Source organism: Ranitomeya variabilis, chromosome 8 (genome assembly GCF_051348905.1).
Source record: "Ranitomeya variabilis isolate aRanVar5 chromosome 8, aRanVar5.hap1, whole genome shotgun sequence".
Classification (NCBI taxonomy): Eukaryota; Metazoa; Chordata; class Amphibia; order Anura; family Dendrobatidae; genus Ranitomeya; species Ranitomeya variabilis.
In genome coordinates, this window is record NC_135239.1 from 13,554,970 (window position 1) to 13,582,140 (window position 27,171).

The following is a 27,171-nucleotide window of genomic DNA, read 5'->3' on the forward strand; positions in this document are numbered from 1 at the left end:
GAATCCGTGAGGAGCTGGCTTCATTTGCACCTGTGCTGTCAATGGACTGAGAAATAGTGTTATGGACCGCCCACAATACACCAAGAGCCTAATTTGCATATAACTTCTTTCTTTGAACAATCTTGGAACTACAGCTGTGCGTCTCAGGAAAAGCTTCCCTACATGAAGGTGTGCTCACTATATAGGGCATAATGTACCCCGAAAGACTCCGTGTGACCTCCTGGTATAGGACGTATCCGTGGTGTAAAGACATGAAAAATCAAAACACCAGAATTGCCTCTTTTTTTTTTTTTTGGTCACTCCCACCAAAAATGTAATAAATATCGATCAAAAAGTTGTATGTACCCTAAAATGGTACCAATAAAGTAATCTAGCTGCACAAAAAACAAGTCCCCACGCCGCTCCATGGACGGAAAAATGAAAAAAAATACGTGTCTCAGCAAATGGAGACACACAAACTTTTTTTTTTTTTTTACAAAGTTTAGAATTTGCTTTTACCTCTATCAAACATAAATATATCTATACAATTTTGGTATCACAATAATCCACTGACGCATTTTGACCACATATTGAACACCATAAAAAATAAAACCCCAAAATAATGGCAGAATTGTGTTTTTATTTTTTTGACATTTCTCCCTATCTGTAATTTTTTTTTTCCTGTTATTCAATATACTATATAGTAAAGTGAATGACATCATTCCGAACTGCAACTTCTCCCACAAAAAACAAAACAAAAAACAAGCCCTCGTACCACGATATGGCTGGTAAAAAAATGTGTTGATACTTGGGAAGATAATAGGAAAAAACGAAAAAATGAAATATAAATCGTTTGCAAGGGGGTAAATAATGACAAAGGTTGATCTGAAGAGTCCGGGGGTGCTAGAAGAAGAATGAATGATGTCATCATGACAGTGATGTCAGTTAAAGGGGTTTTCTGCGTAATTCAATCCCTTTATGCAGTACCATGGTATATTGGTGTGATGCAGGAGGCTCGCTCATTTAGAGCCTGTATATCCGTCTGTGCGATGCTACACTGCGCAGCTCTTATTTTGGAGGATGCAGTGTATCGTAGCATCAGTTATCTGTATTCTCATCATTATTACCATATTTATTGCAATCAAGGTTCAGTATTGAAGCATCGAATAATGAAGGGTTCACAGACCGCCAATTTTTCCTTCATTACCTCCTTACGGAAATTCTTTCCTTTGAACTCGGCGGCTTCTTTGATATTGTATTTTCCATATTGAATAGGGAAACATAGCGCAGCTGACGAGGAAATGAACTCGGCTGCGAGAAAAATCCAGAACCTTTATAGAGAACATAGAGTACTGCGACAGAACAGTCGGACGAAGAAAGGTTTGAAATAAAAAATCAAGAAGCAGAATCGGCCGTTAATTGCATTAACTAATTGACTTGGAGTTTGGGGGCCAATCTTTTAATTTTCCTAAATTTCTGATCTAAGATGACTAAATCTGCATGTTCTACAATCAGCATTTCTGTGTGATCAATATTACCTTACTTTAATTATTCAGTTAATTAAATGCCCCATCATAGCTGGAAATGGCACTGAGAATTAGTACTGGTGTAATTCATGCTTCTAATGCATTTACTATACCTCGACATCCTTTCTTTGATTGACTGTTTAAGGTAAGTTACAGTAAAAGAATTATGTTGTGAAGCCGATAGACTGTGATAAGCCAAAAAAGGACCTCATGGGCGGAGCAACACAGCCATGCCCCACCCTCGCAGAGCTTAAACTTGGGAAAAGACAGTGCGCCAGTTCTGCCTTTATTGTTTTTTATTTGTTTTTTTATATATTTTAATGCACTGGTGGTCATGTTTATCTAGTGCACCAATCATATCTTTGGGACGGTCAGGTTGGCTATCTCTGATTCGTAAAGAGTAGATTGGTGGTTGAGCATACTCACGCAGATTGAGATCAGTTGGTATAACAGCCATAAGAACTTAGAGGGTCATACATTTATCGCATATCTTATGGATAGATGATGAATCCATTTAGTGGGAAGACCCCTTAAAGATGGCACTCAAACTTGACCCAAATCAGACATGATTATATATAATGTGGCCAAGATATTCCATGTTACTGATCTTTGACACATTTTGGTGCGTTGGTTGAGCGCACATTAAGATTTGACATTTTTTCTTCCCGTTGTAGATAGGGAACGCAAAGAGTCATTCTCATCTAGCAGTTCAGTAGACCGTTCCTCAAGTGAAGATGACTCCGACCATGACGACAGTCAAGAAAGAAATGGAGACCATGAGAAGGAAATGAACAAAACTAATCCAGACGCGGACAACCATGACTTAGACAAGGACCTTGAGCTGAAAGAACCAGAAGAGGAAGACAAGGACATTCTGGAAACACTTAGTGAGGAACATGAGAATATTGAAGGTCAAGATGATGTAGATGAACCACTGTCAGATAGACCAGAAGGTGATAGAAAATCAGACTCTGTGAGTCCTGACAACGAGCAGGTAAATGATGGTGGAACATTAGGTCATGTGGAGGAGGAGGACAAGTCTGAGGCAGAAGATGACTTGGAGAGTAAGATCACGAGTGATGAGGAGGGTGGTGAGTATAGGAAGAGATCTGCAGTGTGCACCTGACCTGCATGCCACCTGTGCCGTGATACCAGTGTGTCTACCCAGCCAAGCATGCAGAATATCATTCTTTCTCTACTCTTATTTGTAATAAATATAAAATAATTATTGTACTATGGAAAAAGATGTTCAAAGATTTAGAAAACCCATTTTCAAATCTCCTATTAGTGAATTCTGAGTTGACAAATGAGGGACCTTAATAATAATAATCTTTTTTTTTTTTTTTATATATAGCGCTAACATATTCCGCAGCGCTTTACAGTTTGCACACATTATCATCGCTGTCCCCGATGGGGCTCACAACCTAAATTCCCTATCAGTATGTCTTTGGAGTGTGGGAGGAAACCGGAGAACCCGGAGGAAACCCACGCAAACACGGGGAGAACATAGAAACTCCTTGCAGATGTTGTCCTTGGTGGGATTTGAACCCAGGACTCCAGCGTTGCAAGGCTGCAGTGCTAACCACTGTGCCACCGTGCTACCCCAGTGGAATAGGTAGACCACCCTTATTAGCCAAAGCAGAGTGACTACAAAAAAGCAGAACCTTGCGTCACACAGACAATCCACCGATATTAATGAGAATTGTGTGATACTTCATTTCACCTGGGGTGGCGCTGCAGGTAAACTGAACACTTGTTATTAGATCCACCATAGAGCGGATCTCTGAAGGTTCCAGTAGGATAACTCTTTCCCATGGTCAAACCCTGCAACTGTCCAAAAATCTAACCGCACTCGGATGATATCTGAGCGCTGTCTGATCTTCATGGACTGTCAGAATGGAGGTGGTGGAGAAACTTTCTTTTAATTTCTCTACATAATAGAAAAAAAGAGAACGCTCCAACCACACTCTGATCCAAGTCTAATCGGAATATTCCGTCTGGTTTTCAGACTTTTGAGTGGGGTTGGATACAGTCCTAGGAGTGTTACATCCATGTTTTTCAGGGCAATTGGAGGCTTTGGAGTAATTTTTTTTATGTTTTTTTCACTGAATTGAAGCTGCTGGCAAAATTTGGCAAATTCAAATTTCTAAACATTCACTTATCCTTAGACATTAAAGAGAGTTTTTACAATTGAAAAATAAGTGAAAACAACAAAAATGTAATAAAAGTAAAGTAGAAAATTCTAACAATGGAGCTAATGTTAATTCACAGTACGCTTTTCCTTTACTGCAGAGTAGGCAAATATGGTTTATATTTACTGTAGATTGTAAGCTCTTTGGAAAAAATATTCTTTAAGAATGTTTAAGTTTTTTTTTTTTTATTCTCTCAAATAATAAATCTTCCAATTAGGATTCATCACTTCGCATATTCACTGTTTCTGAATTGTTGTGCAGACGTCATGTAATCAGCAGCTTTGTGTTGTTGTTGCTACTTTGTATCGCTTCTCCCTTTCTTTGCTCTTTTGTGTCTTATTGTTCTTGTCTGAATTAGTATAGCATGTACAGAATAAATTATTGAGTGTCGTGCCATTCTCTTGCCATCAGTTTTTCAAGCCTTTAGAAATACCCTGGTTTAGGGAAATAGGGGAAAAAAAAAGAGACAAGTGCGGCGCTTCCTCTGAGCGTAATACGTTTTTACCAACAGTAAAAAAAAATTCTTTTAATTGTGGTTATGCTCACCTTCAATCGGTAAGAAGTGCACATTGAGATTCTCAAGAAATCAATTCTTTAGGCAACTCTTCTCCGCATCTTGTATAATCCAATAAGGTGTGCAGCTCACTGTGGAGAACTATGTGTTAATCCTGCTTCGGATCCACATAGGTGGCGAATGCAAAGGGAAAATAAACTCCAAGCAAATGTGGCGCTAAGCACCTTAGGATTTTTTTTTACTGCATCCACTTCTAGTGATAAAATGATAATAAATGTTCATTTATTTTCTCAAAACAAAAAAAAGGAAAAAATATATATATTTTTTTCTTTTTTTGTTTTGAGAAAATAAATGAACTTTTTTTAACATTTTTTTCACTGGAAGTGGATGCATTCAAAAACTCCTAAGGTGCTTAGCGCCACATTTGTTTGGAGTTTATTTTCCCTTTGACATCAGTTTTTCAAGTAACACATTCAATGTTCTATAAAAAAAAAAGTAAAAATGTTAAAGATTTGCCCAAAATTGCATTCTAGAATTATCAAATTATGCCAATAATAATGTATCAATATGGGATTATATATTTGAGTATAAAATAAATCATTAGTTACAGTGATTCTTGCCAGTCATCTCCTCTCTTGTTAACCCATTAAACCTGAAGTCTGATCTCTGATTCCTTAAAGGGTTAGTCCTAGATTAGGAATAGGTGATAACTACTAAATCGGTGAGGGGCCGACCGATAAAAAAGAAATAAGAATGTACAAAGGGCACCGCCTAAAGCATGACAGGCAAAATCAGAAATGTGGGAGAAAAAAAAAGCATGCCAAAAGAAAGGGATCACCTTAAAAATACACTTATTAAAACATTTCCAGGCAAAAGACAGATCACGTACAAAATTAAAAGCAATGAAAACAGCCAAAGGGCTACATGTGCAAATCGCGACATGCCCATAATGAAGCTAATGTCTAACCTCTAATGCCTGTCTGATGCCCTGGACATAAGATAATATACTAGCGGCACAATAGCAAAGATCGCACATCTGTAAGCTTGTAAAGCTAAGAATTGAGCATGAAATAGAAAGCAAAAAGTCTGAGCATGCAGGCAAAAATATAGAGGAGGGAAAACCTCATGCGTTTCGCCACTAGTGGTGTGGCTTCCTCAGGGGTTACATGAGTTCATCAGAAACAAAAAGGAAACCGGTTGAATAGAAAGAAACAATGTCCAGAGAAAGAACTGTGACACAGGAACATGGGGAAGGATTAGCTGGTGTCCATCCAGACATTGTAGGCGTCCAGCTGTGCTTCCAGTTCTTCTGCCAATAACTGTTCCTTTGTGTTTCTGCCAGGGAACCCCTGAGGAAGCCACAACATGTAGAATTATACCGATCTCTTCTACACATAGTTGAAAATTTATGTGCTGAAATCTGCAGCATGTGAATAGAAAGGGGTTAATCTGAGACGAGTCTGCAACAAAACCCACAACAAAATCTGCAAGTAACAAGCGCAAATTTTAAGGCACTGGAAAAATCCTCATCAAAACTGCAACATTGGTATTTACCATAACGGATGCACAACGCTGAAATATTAATTAATATGAATTCACTAATTACAAAGAAGTTGGTTGGGTTATTGTTGCAAGGATTTGCACTTTGCTAAATTGTCAAAGAGGAAACAAAAAGTTTTTTTTAATTTGTTTTACTGAAACCATTTTGCTATTAAACACAGAATACTGCCTAAATGGCAATTACCTAATATATTGTTATCAGAATTAGCACCTGTGGATGCTCCATTAATAATATGCTGCCTTTTGGCATTTTGCATTTTAAAGTATATAAAAAATGATGCAACTTTGCAAAAAAATAACAAATGAATGGAACTCTCTCCTATTGTTTTGTCTATGCAGCTCTTATGCAGATCATTTTATCTCTGTAGTCACCTTGTGTGTAGTCGGATCCTGCATTTGTCCCTCATTCTTCTACCCTCTGTATAAGGGCAGCAAGAGAATAACCCAGATGTTCAAGATCTGACTACACACCGGATGTATTTGTAGTCTGTAACCATAGTGACACATAGATCAGACAAAACATTAGGAGATTTATGACTTCATTTTTAGTAAATTCATAGACACACAACCCATTGGTGTTAATAGAAACAGTGTAATGCCTCATTTCTCCTGTGGGGGAGCTGCAGGGAAACTGAACACTTACTGGCAGGTTCCTCCACAGATCACAGCTGATCGCTGGGTATTTGGTGAATTACAGCTACAGTTAACCCTTTCAAACAAGCTTCCTACAGCATACTGGATGTATTTATTACATGCGAATGTAGAAGTTTTTTACTCATCCGGAATGGAACACGCTGACCAAATCTTGTGACATTTGCAAGGCATTTCTATTAGGGAACAACCCTTAACTACCAGAATTCTCACACATTTGGATTACCTTCTTTGTGATTCTGAGCTGTTTGCTTTAGGCCGGCAGTCCTATGTAAAGTTTCATTTTTCCAGGTTGAATTAACATCTATGTGGATACCTCCTACTAGCACTTCAGCAAAATGGATTTCATTCTGTGTAAGACTTAAACTGCCCCATAATCATAGGGAGACTAACATCTGCTGGCCGCTTATCTCCTACAGCTTTGATATGTAATGTGAGCACCTGAACATGTGAATGATCACGATATAATGACTTGTCATTCAGCACTGCTCCGTCCATATACTGCTATATAATATATATTATCATGATGTCATTGCTATCTGTGAAGATCTGAGGTGTCATAATCGCCTAGACAGGGTAACTATGCAACTATTTTTTATTCCTTATGTCCATGGTTTATATGGTCAAAATAGATTGCCTCCAGTCCACAAGATCCCCTCCCTGGGACCAGTAATTCCACTGCACCCGTACCAGGCGATACTATCTCCAACCATTGGTTGGCCCACAGATTCAGTATAGTCTGTAGTCACAGTCCACGCTCCTCCAGATGACAGATAACACGACTGTAGCACATGTATCCAACATCAACAGTCCTTAAGATAGTTCCTTAAATCCAGACGACAGATCCCAAGACCGTAGCACGTGTATCCAGCTCCGCCGGCAACCGATCTCCATAGGCCATCCATATAGAGGCACCAGAACCTCATAGATCCTCGCTGGTCGACCTCACTAAACATGTGGCTTATTGTTCTCCATGCATTGGCGGAGGTATTGTCCTCAGGCAGAACCCATCACCTGGGACTGTATGTGAGACCCCCTTGTGGTGACTGCTCCGCCGGGTCTATGATCCCATCCAAACAATGGGACTAGTGGCTGGGAGAACAATAGCTTGAGGCCCCCGAGGCACTAACGAGAGTAATGGAGTGATTGCTTTCCTTGATTACCAATCTTAGGTCTGACCTTAGGTATACATAAGATCCAGCCTGCCTGTCTTCCTCTGCTTACTGTCACTGAATGGAAACCTTGATTCCCAACACTGAGCTGACGAGCAAGCAAATCTCTAATTGAACACTACAATTAGGATCGGCGTAACCGGTGCCCAAGTTGGAAAAAGTCTGCAACCCTTAGAGCCGTGGATTCTGCTCTACGTCCATTTGTTCAATAGTCTTAGAACCAGGCCAGCTCCTCACACTATCTATGGGTTTACATAGGACTGCAAGTAACTGACGATTCTGGCCCGTACAGTCGTTAATCCTTCATAGAGATGTCTGTAAACTAGGACTTATAGAACTGGCAATTATGTGCTTGGAGAAAAGGCTTCTGGCGAGGACGCGGATTTTTGGAGAAGGATAATAGATAAAACTGGAGCGACCGTTTTGTAACCGTCGGCTCTGACCTTGATTTACTAAAAAGTCAATGAAAGCATCTAAGTGCACGAGCGTTGTGTGCGATATCATTCACCGGACACTGCTTACAGTAAGATTCTAAATTATTAAATTATATGGGTTAACATTAAATTAAAGGGGATGAAAATGTTTGGATCTATCTTTTATATTGATCCAATGCATAGAAACCTTATAAAAAGTGATTTTTTTTTTGTCATTGTTAAAAATCTTTTTCCATTTTACGTATACAGCACCTGTGCGGACCTATGAGTTTCCATGGTTACATGCTGTATCCCTGCATGGAGTCTGATTCCTCAGTCCTGTGTTACTCTCTTTCATGTTTTTGAAGTTTACCAACAAGTAAAGGCAGAGTGACGGTAACGAGTCGCTGTAGGATCAGACTACACGAGGTTTGTTTGTAGTCTGGAACCACTGAGACGCATAGCTCTGCGTAGGAGCTGTGTACACAAAACGGTAGGAGATGTTTAGCTAAATGTGGCTTCACTTTTTTTTGGTAGTTCATCGATTCTCTAGAGGAATTGGCATGTTTATGGATTAGCAGGGGTGAGGAACCTCAAGCCCACGGGCCGTTTACGTTCCTCGATGACCTTTTATCCGGCCCCCGGGCAGATTCCTTGGGACCACGGAGCTTGGGCTAGCAGCTGTATTTTGCCGGCCGCTGGACCATTAATTTCTTCATTCTCTGTGAACACGTGCACGCATCATCCACTATTGAACACTGAGGAGCGTGCATCTATAGAATCTGTCCTGACACCTGGGCCAGCGTCAGGACGTAGTTTTTGGGTGGAGTTAGCGCACAATTTGTATGACCCCCAAAGAATGATAAAAATATCCAAATAACCCTTGGCAGAAAAAGATTCCCTACCCCTGCATTACAGGAACAGATCACTGATTTTACTAGAACAGTGTAATGCCTCATTTCTCCTCTGGGGGAGCTGCAGGGAAATGGAACACTTACCGGCAGTTTCTTCCACAGATCACAGCTGATCGCTGGGGATTATGTCCCTCCATTCTCGCTGCCCTTATACCAGAGTAAAAGAGTGAGGGCAACAGGAAGAGAATAACCCAGAAGTTCAAGATCTGACTACACACAGGATGTATTTGTAGTCTGTAACCATAGTGACACATAGATCAGACTAGGAGTGTTATAAGTTAGGAGATTTACATAACTTCATTTGTAGTAAATTCATAGACTCATTAGACACATAACCTTAATAAGCTTAATAGAAAGTGTAATGCCTCATTTCTCCTCTGGGGGAGCTGCAGGGAAACTGAACACTTACCGGCAGTTTCTTCCACAGATCCTAGCTGATCGCTGGGGATCTAAAGGATCAGACACTCTGGAATCAGCGTATTTTAGGGAAACCTTCTTACGGGTTGTGGACAACCCGTCTTGAGTTACTTATTTGTTACCTACATTATTAAATTGACTTTCTCTTCACAGTTCTCTCTATGTGCCCACTGATAACCCTATAGGAGGAGCAGATTCCCGGATCTCCTTTATAAACCAAATCTTGTCACAATTATAAAAAAATACTCAGTCCTATGAATCAGTAGGCTGTCCCGGGGGGAAAGGCGATGATCCTGGAGATTCCCGCGCATGGCTTGTGCATGAATTTGCTTTTGCTTCCTCCCCTGCATGGATGCACGTCCCCCGCAGGGCTGCGTTGATGCTTCTGGCTGCGCGCATTACGTGCATTTACTCTTGACCACTTCTTATCCTTTTTTGCCTCCTGAGAATTTGCTGTTTTTTCTTAAAGACTGCAAATCAGTCCAGGAAAAGATAGCAGAGGCCATTGACCATAAACAGAGTCTGGATTCTGAGCCCGAACCCAGTGACTCCAGTACAGATGAAGAGGACCATTGTAAAGGCAAATTGACAAGTAAGATCCAGTGTTTTTACATTAAGTCTTGGTGTTCTACATCCCCACAGCAATGTCACACAGAGCCCACTTAAAACTGCTATCCAGTACCCCTAAAATACTGCCATACAATGCCTGAAAAGTGATGGTGGTCTTTGGTAGCTAATGGTAAAACCAATGAAGGTTCAGGCCAGTAAGAGCCTACATACTCTAGTCTGGCTTCTAAGGATGTTGTCTTTGGATCTACCCCAATATGGGGCTATTGTTATCCCACAGGGCAGTTGTCCATTATGCTGGTGTGGAGTTGGCTGGAATCTTCCTCATTGATATGTAAAGTAATGATGTGATCTGTATTTTGCAGGCTTGGTGGATGCTACGCTACATGATTCACCTGGAGGAGCTCTTCATCATGAACCAGAGCAACTGGGAAATGACGCAGAACAGATGAAAATGTTGGATTCCTCAACAGATGTAGAGATACTGACTGAAAGTAGATCCAAGGCAGTGGAGGGCGAAAACCCTAAAAATGAACCTGATGAAAGAAATGCGTGTGAAGAGGAATCATATGTTGGCACTGTTGAGGAGATATGTGAACCTGAAAGTGTAACTGCTAAAAAAGAAGATGCACCTGGTGATGGGACTGCTGAGAAAGAAGATGCAACTGTTGATGGGACTGCTGAGAAAGAAGATGCACCTAGTGATGGGACTGCTGAGACAGAAGATGCACCTGGTGAAGAGTTTGCTGAGAAAGAAGATGCAACTGTTGATGGGACTGCTGAAAAAGAAGATGTACCTGGTGATGGGAATGCAGAGAAAGAAGATGCAACTGTTGATGGGACTGCTGAGAAAGAAGGTGCACCTGGTGATGGGACTGCTGAGAAAGAAGATGTAACTGTCGATGGGACTGCTGATAAAGAAGATGTAACTGTCGATGGGACTGCTGATAAAGAAGATGCACCTGGTGATGGGAATGCAGAGAAAGAAGATGCACCCAATGATGGGACTGCCGAGAAAGAAGATGCACCTGAGGATGGGACTGCTGATAAAGAAGATGCACCTGATGATGGGACTGCTGAGAAAGAAGATGCACCCAGTGATGGGACCGCTGAGAAAGAAGATGCACCTGGTGATGGGACTGCTGAGAAAGAAGATGCACCTGAGGATGGGACTGCTGATAAAGAAGATGCACCTGATGATGGGACTGCTGAGAAAGAAGATGCACCCAGTGATGGGACCGCTGAGAAAGAAGATGCACCTGGTGATGGGACTGCTGAGAAAGAAGATGCACCCAATGATGGGACCGCTGAGAAAGAAGATGCACCCAGTGAAGAGACTGCTGAGAAAGAAGATGCACCCGGTGATGGGACTGCTGAGAAAGAAGATGCACCCAGGGAAGAGACTGCTGACAAAGAAGATGCACCCGGTGATGGGACTGCTGAGAAAGAAGATGCACCCAATGATGGGACTGCTGAGAAAGAAGATGCACCCAGTGAAGAGACTGCTGAGAAAGCAGATGCAACTGTTGATGAGACTGCTGGGAAGGAAGATGCACCCAAAGATGGACCTGGTGATGGGACTGCTGAGAAAGATGCACCTGGTGAAGGGACTGCTGAGAAAGAAGATGCACCTGGTGATGGGACTGCTGAAGAAGATGCACCCATTGATGGGATTACTGTGGAAGAAGATGCACCAGGTGAAGGGACTGCTGAGAAAGAAGATGCACCCATTGATGGGATTACTGTGGAAGAAGATGCACCAGGTGAAGGGACTGCTGAGAAAGAAGATGCACCTGGTGAAGGGACTGCTGAAAAAGAAGATGCACCCATTGATGGGATTACTGTGGAAGAAGATGCACCAGGTGAAGGGACTGCTGAGAAAGAAGATGCACCTGGTGAAGGGACTGCTGTGGAAGAAGATGCACTCATTGATGGGACCTCTGAGAAAGAAGATACACCAATTGATGGGACTGATGAAAAAGAAGATGCACCTGGTGATGGGACTGCTGAGAAAGAAGATGCACCTGGTGATGGGACTGCTGAAAAAGATGCACCTGGTGATGGGACTGCTGAGAAAGAAGATCCTCCTGGTGAAGAGACTGCTGAGAAAGAAGATGCACATGGTGATGATACTGCAGAGAATGAAGCTGCACCAAGTAATGGGACTGCTGAGAAAGAAGATGCACCTGCTGATGGGACTGCTGAGAAAGAAGATGCACCCATTGATGGAACTGATGAAAAAGAAGATGCACCTTGTGATGGGACTGCTGGGAAGGAAGATGCACCCCACAATGTGACTACAGAGAACGAAGACGCACCTGGTGAAGGGACTGCAGAGAACGAAGATGCACCTGGTGAAGGGACTGCTGAGAACGAAGATGCACCTGGTGAAGGGACTGCTGAGAACGAAGATGCACCTGGTGAAGGGACTGCTGAGAAAGAAGATGCACCTAGTGAAGGGACTGCAGAGAAAGAAGATGCACCTAGTGATGGGACTGCAGAGAAAGAAGATGCACCTGGTGAAGGGACTGCTGAGAAAGAAGATGCACCTGGTAATTTAGCTGTTGAGAATGAAGTTTCACTTGACAATGCCACTGCCAAGGATGAAGATGCACCTAGTGATGTACCTGCTGAGAATCAAGTTGCATCTGGTAATGCGCCTGCAGAGAATGAATATGCAGCAAATGATGTTGTAACTGAGGATGCAGAAGCACGTAATGATGAGACTGCTGAAAATGAAGATGGACCTAGTGATGTACCTGCTGAGAATGAAGATACACCTGGTGATGGGACTGTTGAACAAGACATTGTAAATAGTGATGGGACAGCTGAGACAGAAGATGCAACAATTGATGAGACTGCTGATAATGTAAAAACATGTAGTGATGTACCTGCAAAGAATGAAGATGCAGCAAATAATATTTTTCCTGAAAATCCTGAAGCGCCTAGTGAAGAGACTGCTGAAAATGAAGATGCTTCTGGTGAGATACCTGCTGAGAATAAAGATGCGCCATGTTGTGTGTCTGTTGAGAATGACGGTGCATCTAGTGATATTGCTGCTGAGAATGAAGATACTCCTAGTAATGGGACTGTTATCCATGATGGTGCAACTAGTGATGAGACTGCTGATAATGTAAAAGCACCTGGTGATGTCCCAACTGAAAATGATGATTTGTCTGTTGGTATCAATGTGGATGATGAAGATGTTTCTGGAGCATTAAACCTTGAAAATTCTCCAAGTTCTTCAGCTGTAGAGAAAGTAGGTCCAACTGGTGCTGAAAATGAAGACACACTAGACGTAGTAAGTCTGGTTGGAGAAGATGCCTCGGGGGGTAATCCAAGTCCTCCAGGTGATGTGAACACCAAGAGCGACAATGAAGTGCAGACTGAACAGGATGATATTAAGCCTTGTGATGATGGTGGAAACATGGATCATGTTGGCGTTGAGCACACGGTCACCTTAGTGGAATCTATAAGTAATGAAGCTGACGATGCGCAACCAACTAGTAGACCTGCTGAAATGAAAAATGAAGAGGGAGCTCCGGAATCTACAGGAATAGAAGACAATAGTACTAAAGAGCTCGATGAAGGTCTTGATTTGACAGCGTCAAGCGAAGAACTTAAAGATAATAAGCCACAAGATCTATCTCAAAAGGAGATGATAGATGAAGTTGAGGAGTTCTCGTCACTATCCCTGAAGGAACCGGAGGAGACATTGCCCAATGAAACGGACATTAGTAAGCACGATGTGGTGGAAGAATCTGGTACTGAAATTCTTCCTGTCTTGGCCGGATCTGGAGAAGAAATGACTAAGGTGGAACAAATCAGGGGATGATCAAAAAAAGAGAAGACGTCAAGGTGTGAAGAAAGTGAGTATTTAGGTATCTACAATCAGCGATGCTGTAGGGTTGTCTCATTTACTGTAGAAGACCCATCCATTATCACATTCCCGGTTAGAGATGTTCCTCTAGGGTCTACTACAATTACACTTGGCCCTCTCAATGGAAGTTAGTTAATAGAAGTTATGGAAAAACTTGAGCAAGTAGCACTCGGCTCTTCCTACAATTCCCCTAGACTTCAATGGCCTTTCTATTGAACCCATTGGACAGGAATTCCCAAGGGTTTCTCAGTGCCTCCCATTTTTTAGATAGAGGAGAACTTCAGAGGGATGGTGAACACCTATGACAAATGCTGAAGATGGGAATAACCCTTTACAGTAGATCTGTCATCGGCACAGTATGAGGACAGGTCCCCTTGCCCGTTAGTCAAACACGTGCCATTTGGCTAAATGATGAAGCAAGCCTAACTATACCATACTCCTTCATTATATTGTCTTACTAATGATCTATTCCTATATAGTGAACAGGATCTGAGTTGCAGTACCTGGGAACGACCACTGTGCTATCCCAGCTCCGTACACTGTTTACAACTGGCCAACACCATAGATAATAACCGCTGATAGTAAGGGAAGTCGGACCCATAGATATCTGATATTGATAACCAGGTCATAAATATAAATGAAGTGGACAACCCCTTTAAAATATTAAAATCCCCCCCCCCCCCCAAAACCAGTAAATTCAATCAATCTTCAGCCACCACTAGTGGGAGCACGGTGCATTCTCTATCCATTCAGCTCTACAATGTAACTGTATGCAGTAAGCTCCCAAGCTCCCTCTAGTGGCGGAAGAAGACTGCCAGAATTTCATCCTTCATCTTCTATTCATGTATAGAATTATATTTGCATAACCAACACCAATCACTTTAAATAGGAAAAAAGCTTTTTATTTATTATGTTTTCTATGTTTTGCTGCCTTATTGTCCTTTAAAAATGTGTCTAAAAATATTATTCATTTATCTGCAGTTACAAGAGCAAAACCATCAGAAATAAGATACAGAAGAACAAGGAATCTTCATTTGGTGTTTTTTTTTTTTTTGTAAACTCCGCTTATACTATGCAGATGGTAAAAGTACAACCAGGAAAAAGTCTATTTTTACTACGTCTTATAGATGGCTCCATTTACAGGGAATCGAAGAAATTCTATATTTAAGTTCAGCTTTCTTTGTATGAAACCTTGGCCTCAAAGCAACGCACTTTCTATATGTTTACAAATCCTCATGTGTTTTTCTATAATGAATCTATATCTGGGTCAAATAAAAAACATAAAAGAATAAATGCATTATTTTTAATGAACAGATATTATAGTCTCTATAATCAGAATAATATTTCCTTGTATTTAAAATGGATAATCCCAAAAGTCAGATAAAGCAGTATGTTTCCAGCAAATATCTGACATTTTACAAAATCAGAAGAAGCAATCCTATATTAAATGGCTCTGATTAAAAGTTGATATTATACTAGTAGATTTGGTGTACACATTTTATTTTGCGCTTTCTTCCTGAAGGATTCATTCGACTCTTAACTGTGGCCATACTACCAATATTAAAAGCTGAACATATTTGAAAATAATATCATTACTTCAACACTTCACCTTGTGGACAAGAACTACTATAATACTGCCCCCTATGTGCAAAAATAAAACTACTATAATACTGCCACTATGTACAAGAATATAACTACTATAATACTGCCCCTATGTACAAGAATATAACTACTATAATACTGCTCCTATGTACAAGAATATAACTACTATAATACTGCCCCCTATGTACAAGAATATAACTACTATAATACTGCTCCTATGTACAAGAATATAACTACTATAATACTGCTCCTATATACAAGAATATAACTACTATAATACTGCCCCTATGTACAAGAATATAACTACTATAATACTGCCCCTATGTACAAGAATATAACTACTATAATACTGCCCCTATGTACAAGAATATAACTACTATAATACTGCTCCTATATACAAGAATATAACTACTATAATACTGCCCCTATGTACATGAATATAACTACTATAATACTGCTCCTATGTACAAGAATATAACTACTATAATACTGCTCCTATGTACAAGAATATAACTACTATAATACTGCCCCTATGTACAAGAATATAACTACTATAATACTGCTCCTATGTACAAGAATATAACTACTATAATACTGCCCCTATGTACAAGAATATAACTACTATAATACTGCCCCTATGTACAAGAATATAACTACTATAATACTGCCCCTATGTACAAGAATATAACTACTATAATACTGCCCCTATGTACAAGAATATAACTACTATAATACTGCCTCTATGTACAAGAATATAACTACTATAATACTGCTCCTATGTGCAAAAATAAAACTACTATGATACTGCACATTTGCACAAGAATAGAACTACTACCGATGGCTGAGCAGTGAAGCCTCAAGATTCAAGCAGTGGGGTCCTTCTGTAAGACTCCGACTGACATGATAACCCATCGGTACCCACAATTACATTATCGACCTGTACATCATAGTTCAGTAAGGAGATAAAGGGAATCTATTAGGAGATTTTTACTATTTAATATGAGAGCAGTATAATATAAAGCAAGAGATTCTGGTTACAATGATGTGTCACTTACAAAGCTTTGTATTGTAGTTTCAATACAATCAGTGCTTTACCAGCAGGAGATTATCACTAGGTCTCAGTGCACAGCAGTCTGGTCTGTGTAATCCCGCCCACAGCACTGGCAGCTTCCTGTGCTCATTGTGCATTGTCTGCACGCTGTCAATCAGTGGTGTGGGCGGGGCTATACACAGCTCAACATTTGAGCACTGCTACATCTACAGCAGATAAAACCGGGATTCTGTCAAAACTGCACCAAGCGGCCCGGTACGTGACACATCGCTGGAATCAGGATTTCTTGTCCTATATTTTGCTGCTCCCGGATTCCATGCAGAAATCTGCTGAAAGATTCCCTTTAAGTGTAAGGAGTCGGGGTGTGGAGTCTTCCTGTGGGTGAGTATCAGGCGCGTGGTCCCAGGAGCTGAGGATACAATATATCTGCTGTGTGGGTGAGAAGAAGATGAAGGTCCCCGATAGTCAGGAGTCACGGTCTGGGCTGCCGACCATTGTGGGCTATGCTGGGGCACAGATGAGAGGCGCCAATACATCACTAGAGAAAACGACGACTCCCTGGATAGTAAATGTTTGCAGCCGTCCGTGGAGTGCACGTTATGCCCCACTATTAGGAGCGGAGGGTAAGTGCGTGCGCCCTGGAATCACAAACCTTCCCTACATCACTGCCATGTGGGATGGTAACACTCACCAGCCACATCCACCCTGTGTAATGCCTGTCAGAGTCCCCACATTGACCGTCACAGAGCGTGGCGCCTCCACCAGTGGTTGTTAAAGATCATGGGGACCCATAGCAAAAGTCATAATTGGGACCCCCATCTTTGTTCCACCCCCTTAAAAATCAAAAAATAAATGTTAGCAGAGTAGCCGGGCTCAGCGCAAAGCCACAGAGGAACGCACCCCCCAACATCTATAGATCGGGAGAGGGATATGTCCTGCGACAGACCGTAATTGTGCCCTTAGTGACACCCCGCAGTGTTCTCACCCACTGCAATACCCCTGTCATGGCGCTCATAGAATACTATGCCCCCAAAATGTCTCCTACACACATTATTATACCAGCATAGTGAATTACCACGTACAGTATGATGCCCCACAGCTCCCCACAAAAGGATGACGTCCAAAGCTTCCCAACTCTGAATGATGGTCTCCACGGTCCCCCTGCACACAGTATGATGACCCCCCACACACACAGTATGATGCCCTCACAGCCCCCACACACACAGTATGATGGCCCCCACAGCCTCCCACACACAGTATGATGACCCCCCACAGCCCCCACACACACAGTATGATGGCCCCACAGCCTCCCACACACAGTATGATGCCCCCACAGCCTCCCACACACAGTATGATGCCACACACAGCTCCCCACAAAAGGGTGACGACCAAAGCTTCCCAACTCTGAATGATGCTCTCCATGGTCCCCCTGCACACAGTATGATGACCCCCCACACACACAGTATGATGCCCTCACAGCCCCCACACACACAGTATAATGACCCCCCACAGCCCCCACACACACAGTATGATGACCCCCAGAGCCTCCCACACACAGTATGCTGGCCCCCACAGCCTCCTACACACACAGTATGATGGCCCCACAGCCTCACACACAGTATGCTGGCCCCACAGCCTCCCACAAACAGTATGATGGCCCCCACAGCCTCCCACACACACATTATGATGCCACACACAGCTCCCCACAAAAGGGTGACGACCAAAGCTTCCCAACTCTGAATGATGGTTTCCACGGTCCCCCTGCACACAGTATGATGACCCCCCACACACACAGTATGATGCCCTCACAGCCCCCACACACACAGTATGATGACCCCCCCACAGCCCCCACACACACAGTATGATGACCCCCAGAGCCTCCCACACACAGTATGCTGGCCCCCACAGCCTCCCACACACACAGTATGATGGCCCCCACAGCCTCACACACAGTATGATGGCCCCACAGCCTCCCACACACACAGTATGATGGCCCCCACAGCCTCCCACACAGTATACTGGCCCCCACAGTCTCCCACACACAGTATGATGGCCCCCACAGCCTCCCACACACACAGTATGATGGCCCCCACAGCCTCCCACACACAGTATACTGGCCCCCACAGTCTCCCACACACAGTATGATGGCCCCCACAGCCTCCCACACACACAGTATGATGGCCCCACAGCCTCCCACACACAGTATGATGGCCCCCACAGCCTCCCACACACAGTATGATGGCCCCCACAGCCTCCCACACACACAGTATGATGGCCCCACAGCCTCCCACACACAGTATGATGGCCCCCACAGCCTCCCACACACACAGTATGATGGCCCCCACAGCCTCCCACACACAGTATACTGGCCCCCACAGTCTCCCACACACAGTATGATGGCCCCCACAGCCTCCCACACACACAGTATGATGGCCCCACAGCCTCCCACACACAGTATGATGGCCCCCACAGCCTCCCACACACAGTATGATGGCCCCCACAGCCTCCCACACACAGTATACTGGCCCCCACAGTCTCCACACACAGTATGACGGCCCCCACAGCCTCCCACACACAGTATGATGCCCCCATAGCCTCCCACACACACAGTATGACGGCCCCCACAGTCTCCCACACGCAGTATGACAGCCTCCCACACACAGTACGACGGCCCCCACAGCCTCCCACACACGCAGTATGATGGCCCCCACAGCCTCCCACACACAGTATACTGGCCCCCACAGTCTCCACACACAGTATGACGGCCCCCACAGCCTCCCACACACAGTATGATGCCCCCACAGCCTCCCACACACACAGTATGACGGCCCCCACAGTCTCCCACACGCAGTATGACAGCCTCCCACACACAGTACGACGGCCCCCACAGCCTCCCACACACGCAGTATGATGGCCCCCACAGCCTCCCACACACGCAGTATGATGGCCCCCACAGCCTCCCACACACGCAGTATGATGGCCCCCACAGCCTCCACCCACAGAGTATGATGGCCTCCACAGCCTCCCACACACAACACCCTAATGCCCCCGCTCCTGAGCCCCCTCCGTCACATTCACACATCCACTTACATCTCCGGCAGATGTCACCACGAGGTTAAATATTGTTCATAAATATTTATTAGAACGTTGGGATGATGAAAAGTGAGAGGAGTAATGTGATGACTGTTACGATTCTAAATCTTCTGGACTTCACTGAGATCTCAGCAATGATTCTCCGAGTGTCTGATGGTCGTGAGTGACAGATCTCAGGACATCTTGTGACCAAATCTGAAAACTGCAGAAACTTCCTATTAGTTCTCATAGAGAAGAACACTGGCGACATCTTGTGCCCAAATGGCATCATTACAATGTGGATAACACCAAAAACAAATACTGTACAAAAGACATAAACGTTTGCTCTTTCCTTGTTTCCAAATTTTTGAATGTGTGATATAAGAAAACTGGAAGTCTTCTTCCGTATAATTTTCTAAAAAACAACTGTTTCTTCCAACGCAATTATCGTCATACGTCATTTTCATTCTCATAATGCAATGCTTTAGTTACAAATCTGTTTCATATGTGTGAACTTTTGTCCTTCTGTTAAGTTTTTTATTTGTTTTTACCCGTCTTATTCATGCATTCAATTATTAATTGTACTTTTATGTTGCACCCCCTTATTTATAAGTTTATCTGCTAATATTATGTTTTTCCTCTGACAATTTTTCATGGGGTGAATTGGAAAAGAAACAGGTATATCGCCAAATGCACATTCATTCTCAGCAGGTAAATCAGTAGGTGCGCTTTAAATTTTAACAGGTCCAACATCAGGTGGACTTTCATTTTCAGCAAATACATCACAAAGTGCAGCTTGATTTTCAGCAGATGCATGTCACGGGTGTGCCAGGTACGACAGACAGTCATTTTGGATCTGGCTGTAGAAGGTCAATGCGCTTGGCTTTTCAAGCAACTTCTTGATTTTTATCTCTGTTATCGAGTGATATCCTTCTCCTTTTAGGACCTAGCAGCAACCTCCACCTTCTGCTGCTTATTGACACACCCTTGCTGGATGAGTCCCTTCAGTAAGGCGCCGGACGCCGGTGTTAGTTTTATTTACCTCTGTCTTCTGCAAGTGCTAGAAGTCGACTAGTTTCTTCTTGGAGCCTCTTGGAGGATTGTTGGTGGGTGCTCTCTGGTGTCGTCTCAAGCTAAGTGTATTCCGTCATCTGTGTTCATGCTTTGTCTTAAACTATAATGGGGGCTGACTAGCTCTCACCCCGCCCCCTCCCTATCCAGGGCCTGTCACTAGGGGCAGCAGGTACATCACTAAGCGCAGCTTGATTTTCAGCAGGTACATCACTAAGCGCAGCTTGATTTTCAGCAGGTACATCACTAAGCGCAGCTTGATTTTCAGCAGATACAGCACTAAGTGCAGCATCATTTTCAGCAGGTACATCACTAAGTGCAGCATCATTTTCAGCAGGTACATCACTAAGCGCAGCATCATTTTCAGCAGGTACATCACTAAGCGCAGCATCATTTTCAGCAGGCATATCACTAAGCGCAGCTTGATTTTCAGCAGGTACATCACTAAGCGCAGCTTCATTTTCAGCAGGTACATCACTAAGCGCAGCATCATTTTCAGCAGGTACATCACTAAGCGCAGCATCATTTTCAGCAGGCATATCACTAAGCGCAGCTTGATTTTCAGCAGGTACATCACTAAGCGCAGCTTCATTTTCAGCAGGTACATCACTAAGCGCAGCTTCATTTTCAGAAGGTACATCACTAAGCGCAGCATCATTTTCAGCAGGTACATCACTAAGCGCAGCTTGATTTTCAGCAGATACATCACTAAGTGCAGCATCATTTTCAGCAGGTACATCACTAAGCGCAGCATCATTTTCAGCAGGTACATCACTAAGCGCAGCTTGATTTTCAGCAGGTACATCACTAAGTGCAGCATCATTTTCAGCAGGTACATCACTAAGAGCAGCTTCATTTTCAGCAGGTACATCACTAAGCGCAGCTTGATTTTCAGCAGGTACATCACTAAGCGCAGCTTCATTTTCAGCAGGTACAACACTAAGCGCAGCATCATTTTCAGCAGGTACATCACTAAGCGCAGCTTCATTTTCAGCAGGTACAACACTAAGCGCAGCATCATTTTCAGCAGATACATCACTAAGTGCAGCATCATTTTCAGCAGGTACATCACTAAGAGCAGCTTCATTTTCAGCAGGTACATCACTAAGCGCAGCTTGATTTTCAGCAGGTACATCACTAAGCGCAGCTTCATTTTCAGCAGGTACATCACTAAGCGCAGCTTCATTTTCAGCAGGTACAACACTAAGCGCAGCATCATTTTCAGCAGGTACATCACTAAGTGCAGCTTCATTTTCAGCAGGTACATCACTAAGAGCAGCTTCATTTTCAGCAGGTACATCACTAAGCGCAGCATCATTTTCATCAGGTACATCAGTAAGCGCAGCTTGATTTTCAGCAGGTACATCACTAAGCGCAGCATCATTTTCAGCAGGTACATCACTAAGCACAGCTTCATTTTCAGCAAATACATCACTAAGAGCAGCTTCATTTTCAGCAGGTACATCACTAAGAGCAGCTTCATTTTCAGCAGGTACATCACTAAGCGCAGCTTCATTTTCAGCAGGTACATCACTAAGCGCAGCTTCATTTTCAGCAGGTACATCACTAAGCGCAGCTTCATTTTCAGAAGGTACATCACTAAGCGCAGCATCATTTTCAGCAGGTACATCACTAAGCGCAGCATCATTTTCAGCAGGTACATCACTAAGCGCAGCTTGATTTTCAGCAGATACATCACTAAGTTCAGCATCATTTTCAGCAGGTACATCACTAAGCGCAGCATCATTTTCAGCAGGTACATCACTAAGCGCAGCTTGATTTTCAGCAGGTACATCACTAAGTGCAGCATCATTTTCAGCAGGTACATCACTAAGAGCAGCTTCATTTTCAGCAGGTACATCACTAAGCGCAGCTTGATTTTCAGCAGGTACATCACTAAGCGCAGCTTCATTTTCAGCAGGTACAACACTAAGCGCAGCATCATTTTCAGCAGGTACATCACTAAGCGCAGCTTCATTTTCAGCAGGTACATCACTAAGCGCAGCATCATTTTCATCAGGTACATCAGTAAGCGCAGCTTGATTTTCAGCAGGTACATCACTAAGCGCAGCATCATTTTCAGCAGGTACATCACTAAGCACAGCTTCATTTTCAACAGGTACATCACTAAGAGCAGCTTCATTTTCAGCAGGTACATCACTAAGAGCAGCTTCATTTTCAGCAGGTACATCACTAAGCGCAGCTTCATTTTCAGCAGGTACATCACTAAGCGCAGCATCATTTTCAGCAGGTACATCACTAAGCGCAGCATCATTTTCAGCAGGCACATCACTAAGCGCAGCATCATTTTCAGCAGGTACATCACTAAGCGCAGCTTGATTTTCAGCAGATACATCACTAAGTGCAGCATCATTTTCAGCAGGTACATCACTAAGCGCAGCTTGATTTTCAGCAGGTACATCACTAAGTGCAGCATCATTTTCAGCAGGTACATCACTAAGAGCAGCTTCATTTTCAGCAGGTACATCACTAAGCGCAGCTTGATTTTCAGCAGGTACATCACTAAGCGCAGCTTCATTTTCAGCAGGTACAACACTAAGCGCAGCATCATTTTCAGCAGGTACATCACTAAGCGCAGCTTCATTTTCAGCAGGTACAACACTAAGCGCAGCATCATTTTCAGCAGATACATCACTAAGTGCAGCATCATTTTCAGCAGGTACATCACTAAGAGCAGCTTCATTTTCAGCAGGTACATCACTAAGCGCAGCTTGATTTTCAGCAGGTACATCACTAAGCGCAGCTTCATTTTCAGCAGGTACAACACTAAGCGCAGCATCATTTTCAGCAGGTACATCACTAAGTGCAGCTTCATTTTCAGCAGGTACATCACTAAGCGCAGCTTCATTTTCAGCAGGTACATCACTAAGCGCAGCATCATTTTCATCAGGTACATCAGTAAGCGCAGCTTGATTTTCAGCAGGTACATCACTAAGCGCAGCATCATTTTCAGCAGGTACATCACTAAGCACAGCTTCATTTTCAGCAGGTACATCACTAAGAGCAGCTTCATTTTCAGCAGGTACATCACTAAGAGCAGCTTCATTTTCAGCAGGTACATCACTAAGCGCAGCTTCATTTTCAGCAGGTACATCACTAAGCGCAGCATCATTTTCAGCAGGTACATCACTAAGCGCAGCATCATTTTCAGCAGGCACATCACTAAGCGCAGCATCATTTTCAGCAGGTACATCACTAAGCGCAGCTTGATTTTCAGCAGATACATCACTAAGTGCAGCATCATTTTCAGCAGGTACATCACTAAGCGCAGCTTGATTTTCAGCAGGTACATCACTAAGTGCAGCATCATTTTCAGCAGGTACATCACTAAGAGCAGCTTCATTTTCAGCAGGTACATCACTAAGCGCAGCTTGATTTTCAGCAGGTACATCACTAAGCGCAGCTTCATTCTCAGCAGGTACAACACTAAGCGCAGCATCATTTTCAGCAGGTACATCACTAAGCGCAGCTTCATTTTCAGCAGGTACAACACTAAGCGCAGCATCATTTTCAGCAGATATATCACTAAGTGCAGCATCATTTTCAGCAGGTACATCACTAAGAGCAGCTTCATTTTCAGCAGGTACATCACTAAGCGCAGCTTGATTTTCAGCAGGTACATCACTAAGCGCAGCTTCATTTTCAGCAGGTACAACACTAAGCGCAGCATCATTTTCAGCAGGTACATCACTAAGTGCAGCTTCATTTTCAGCAGGTACATCACTAAGCGCAGCTTCATTTTCAGCAGGTACATCACTAAGCGCAGCATCATTTTCATCAGGTACATCAGTAAGCGCAGCTTGATTTTCAGCAGGTACATCACTAAGCGCAGCATCATTTTCAGCAGGTACATCACTAAGCACAGCTTCATTTTCAGCAGGTACATCACTAAGAGCAGCTTCATTTTCAGCAGGTACATCACAGAGCAGCTTCATTTTCAGCAGGTACATCACTAAGCGCAGCTTCATTTTCAGCAGGTACATCACTAAGCGCAGCATCATTTTCAGCAGGTACATCACTAAGCGCAGCATCATTTTCAGCAGGCACATCACTAAGCGCAGCATCATTTTCAGCAGGTACATCACTAAGCGCAGCTTCATTTTCAGCAGGTACATCACTAAGCGCAGCATCATTTTCATCAGGTATATCAGTAAGCGCAGCTTGATTTTCAGCAGGTACATCACTAAGCGCAGCATCATTTTCAGCAGGTACATCACTAAGCACAGCTTCATTTTCAGCAGGTACATCACTAAGAGCAGCTTCATTTTCAGCAGGTACATCACTAAGAGCAGCTTCATTTTCAGCAGGTACATCACTAAGCGCAGCTTCATTTTCAGCAGGTACATCACTAAGCGCAGCATCATTTTCAGCAGGTACATCACTAAGCGCAGCATCATTTTCAGCAGGCACATCACTAAGCGCAGCATCATTTTCAGCAGGTACATCACTAAGCGCAGCTTGATTTTCAGCAGATACATCACTAAGTGCAGCATCATTTTCAGCAGGTACATCACTAAGCGCAGCTTGATTTTCAGCAGGTACATCACTAAGTGCAGCATCATTTTCAGCAGGTACATCACTAAGAGCAGCTTCATTTTCAGCAGGTACATCACTAAGCGCAGCTTGATTTTCAGCAGGTACATCACTAAGCGCAGCTTCATTTTCAGCAGGTACATCACTAAGCGCAGCTTCATTTTCAGCAGGTACAACACTAAGCGCAGCATCATTTTCAGCAGGTACATCACTAAGTGCAGCTTCATTTTCAGCAGGTACATCACTAAGCGCAGCTTCATTTTCAGCAGGTACATCACTAAGCGCAGCATCATTTTCATCAGGTACATCAGTAAGCGCAGCTTGATTTTCAGCAGGTACATCACTAAGCGCAGCTTGATTTTCAGCAGGTACATCACTAAGCGCAGCTTCATTTTCAGCAGGTACATCACTAAGCGCAGCTTCATTTTCAGCAGGTACATCACTAAGCGCAGCATCATTTTCATCAGGTACATCAGTAAGCGCAGCTTGATTTTCAGCAGGTACATCACTAAGAGCAGCTTCATTTTCAGCAGGTACATCACTAAGAGCAGCTTCATTTTCAGCAGGTACATCACTAAGCGCAGCTTCATTTTCAGCAGGTACATCACTAAGCGCAGCTTCATTTTCAGCAGGTACATCACTAAGCGCAGCTTCATTTTCAGAAGGTACATCACTAAGCGCAGCATCATTTTCAGCAGGTACATCACTAAGCGCAGCATCATTTTCAGCAGGTACATCACTAAGCGCAGCTTGATTTTCAGCAGATACATCACTAAGTTCAGCATCATTTTCAGCAGGTACATCACTAAGCGCAGCATCATTTTCAGCAGGTACATCACTAAGCGCAGCTTGATTTTCAGCAGGTACATCACTAAGTGCAGCATCATTTTCAGCAGGTACATCACTAAGAGCAGCTTCATTTTCAGCAGGTACATCACTAAGCGCAGCTTGATTTTCAGCAGGTACATCACTAAGCGCAGCTTCATTTTCAGCAGGTACAACACTAAGCGCAGCATCATTTTCAGCAGGTACATCACTAAGCGCAGCTTCATTTTCAGCAGGTACAACACTAAGCGCAGCATCATTTTCAGCAGATACATCACTAAGTGCAGCATCATTTTCAGCAGGTACATCACTAAGAGCAGCTTCATTTTCAGCAGGTACATCACTAAGCGCAGCTTCATTTTCAGCAGGTACATCACTAAGCGCAGCTTCATTTTCAGCAGGTACAACACTAAGCGCAGCATCATTTTCAGCAGGTACATCACTAAGTGCAGCTTCATTTTCAGCAGGTACATCACTAAGCGCAGCTTCATTTTCAGCAGGTACATCACTAAGCGCAGCATCATTTTCATCAGGTACATCAGTAAGCGCAGCTTGATTTTCAGCAGGTACATCACTAAGCGCAGCATCATTTTCAGCAGGTACATCACTAAGCACAGCTTCATTTTCAGCAGGTACATCACTAAGAGCAGCTTCATTTTCAGCAGGTACATCACTAAGCGCAGCTTCATTTTCAGCAGGTACATCACTAAGCGCAGCTTCATTTTCAGCAGGTACATCACTAAGCGCAGCATCATTTTCAGCAGGTACATCACTAAGCGCAGCATCATTTTCAGCAGGCACATCACTAAGCGCAGCATCATTTTCAGCAGGTACATCACTAAGCGCAGCTTGATTTTCAGCAGATACATCACTAAGTGCAGCATCATTTTCAGCAGGTACATCACTAAGCGCAGCTTGATTTTCAGCAGGTACATCACAAAGTGCAGCATCATTTTCAGCAGGTACATCACTAAGAGCAGCTTCATTTTCAGCAGGTACATCACTAAGCGCAGCTTGATTTTCAGCAGGTACATCACTAAGCGCAGCTTCATTTTCAGCAGGTACAACACTAAGCGCAGCATCATTTTCAGCAGGTACATCACTAAGCGCAGCTTCATTTTCAGCAGGTACAACACTAAGCGCAGCATCATTTTCAGCAGATACATCACTAAGTGCAGCATCATTTTCAGCAGGTACATCACTAAGAGCAG

At 43.3% G+C, this 27,171-nt stretch overlaps 1 protein-coding gene across 5 annotated transcripts in view; it reads left to right on the plus strand.

Annotated features, from left to right (window-relative positions):
* The window catches only part of ERICH3 (glutamate rich 3), a 52,027-nt gene extending 36,767 nt beyond the window's left edge, over nucleotides 1–15,260 (plus strand). For 2 of the 5 annotated variants that reach the window (XM_077277452.1, XM_077277449.1), the window contains 5 exons: nucleotides 1,255–1,359; nucleotides 2,180–2,596; nucleotides 9,808–9,930; nucleotides 10,271–13,774; nucleotides 14,767–15,260. In XM_077277452.1, the coding sequence (XP_077133567.1) occupies nucleotides 1,255–1,359; nucleotides 2,180–2,596; nucleotides 9,808–9,930; nucleotides 10,271–13,740 (4,115 nt within the window). In that variant the 3' untranslated portion in view covers nucleotides 13,741–13,774; nucleotides 14,767–15,260. Of the gene's footprint in view, nucleotides 1–1,254; nucleotides 1,360–2,179; nucleotides 2,597–9,807; nucleotides 9,931–10,270; nucleotides 13,787–14,766 lie in introns of all 5 variants that reach the window. The other 3 variants (XM_077277450.1, XM_077277453.1, XM_077277451.1) reach the window with 3 other exon arrangements.
* The last annotated feature ends 11,911 nt before the right edge of the window (nucleotides 15,261–27,171 follow it).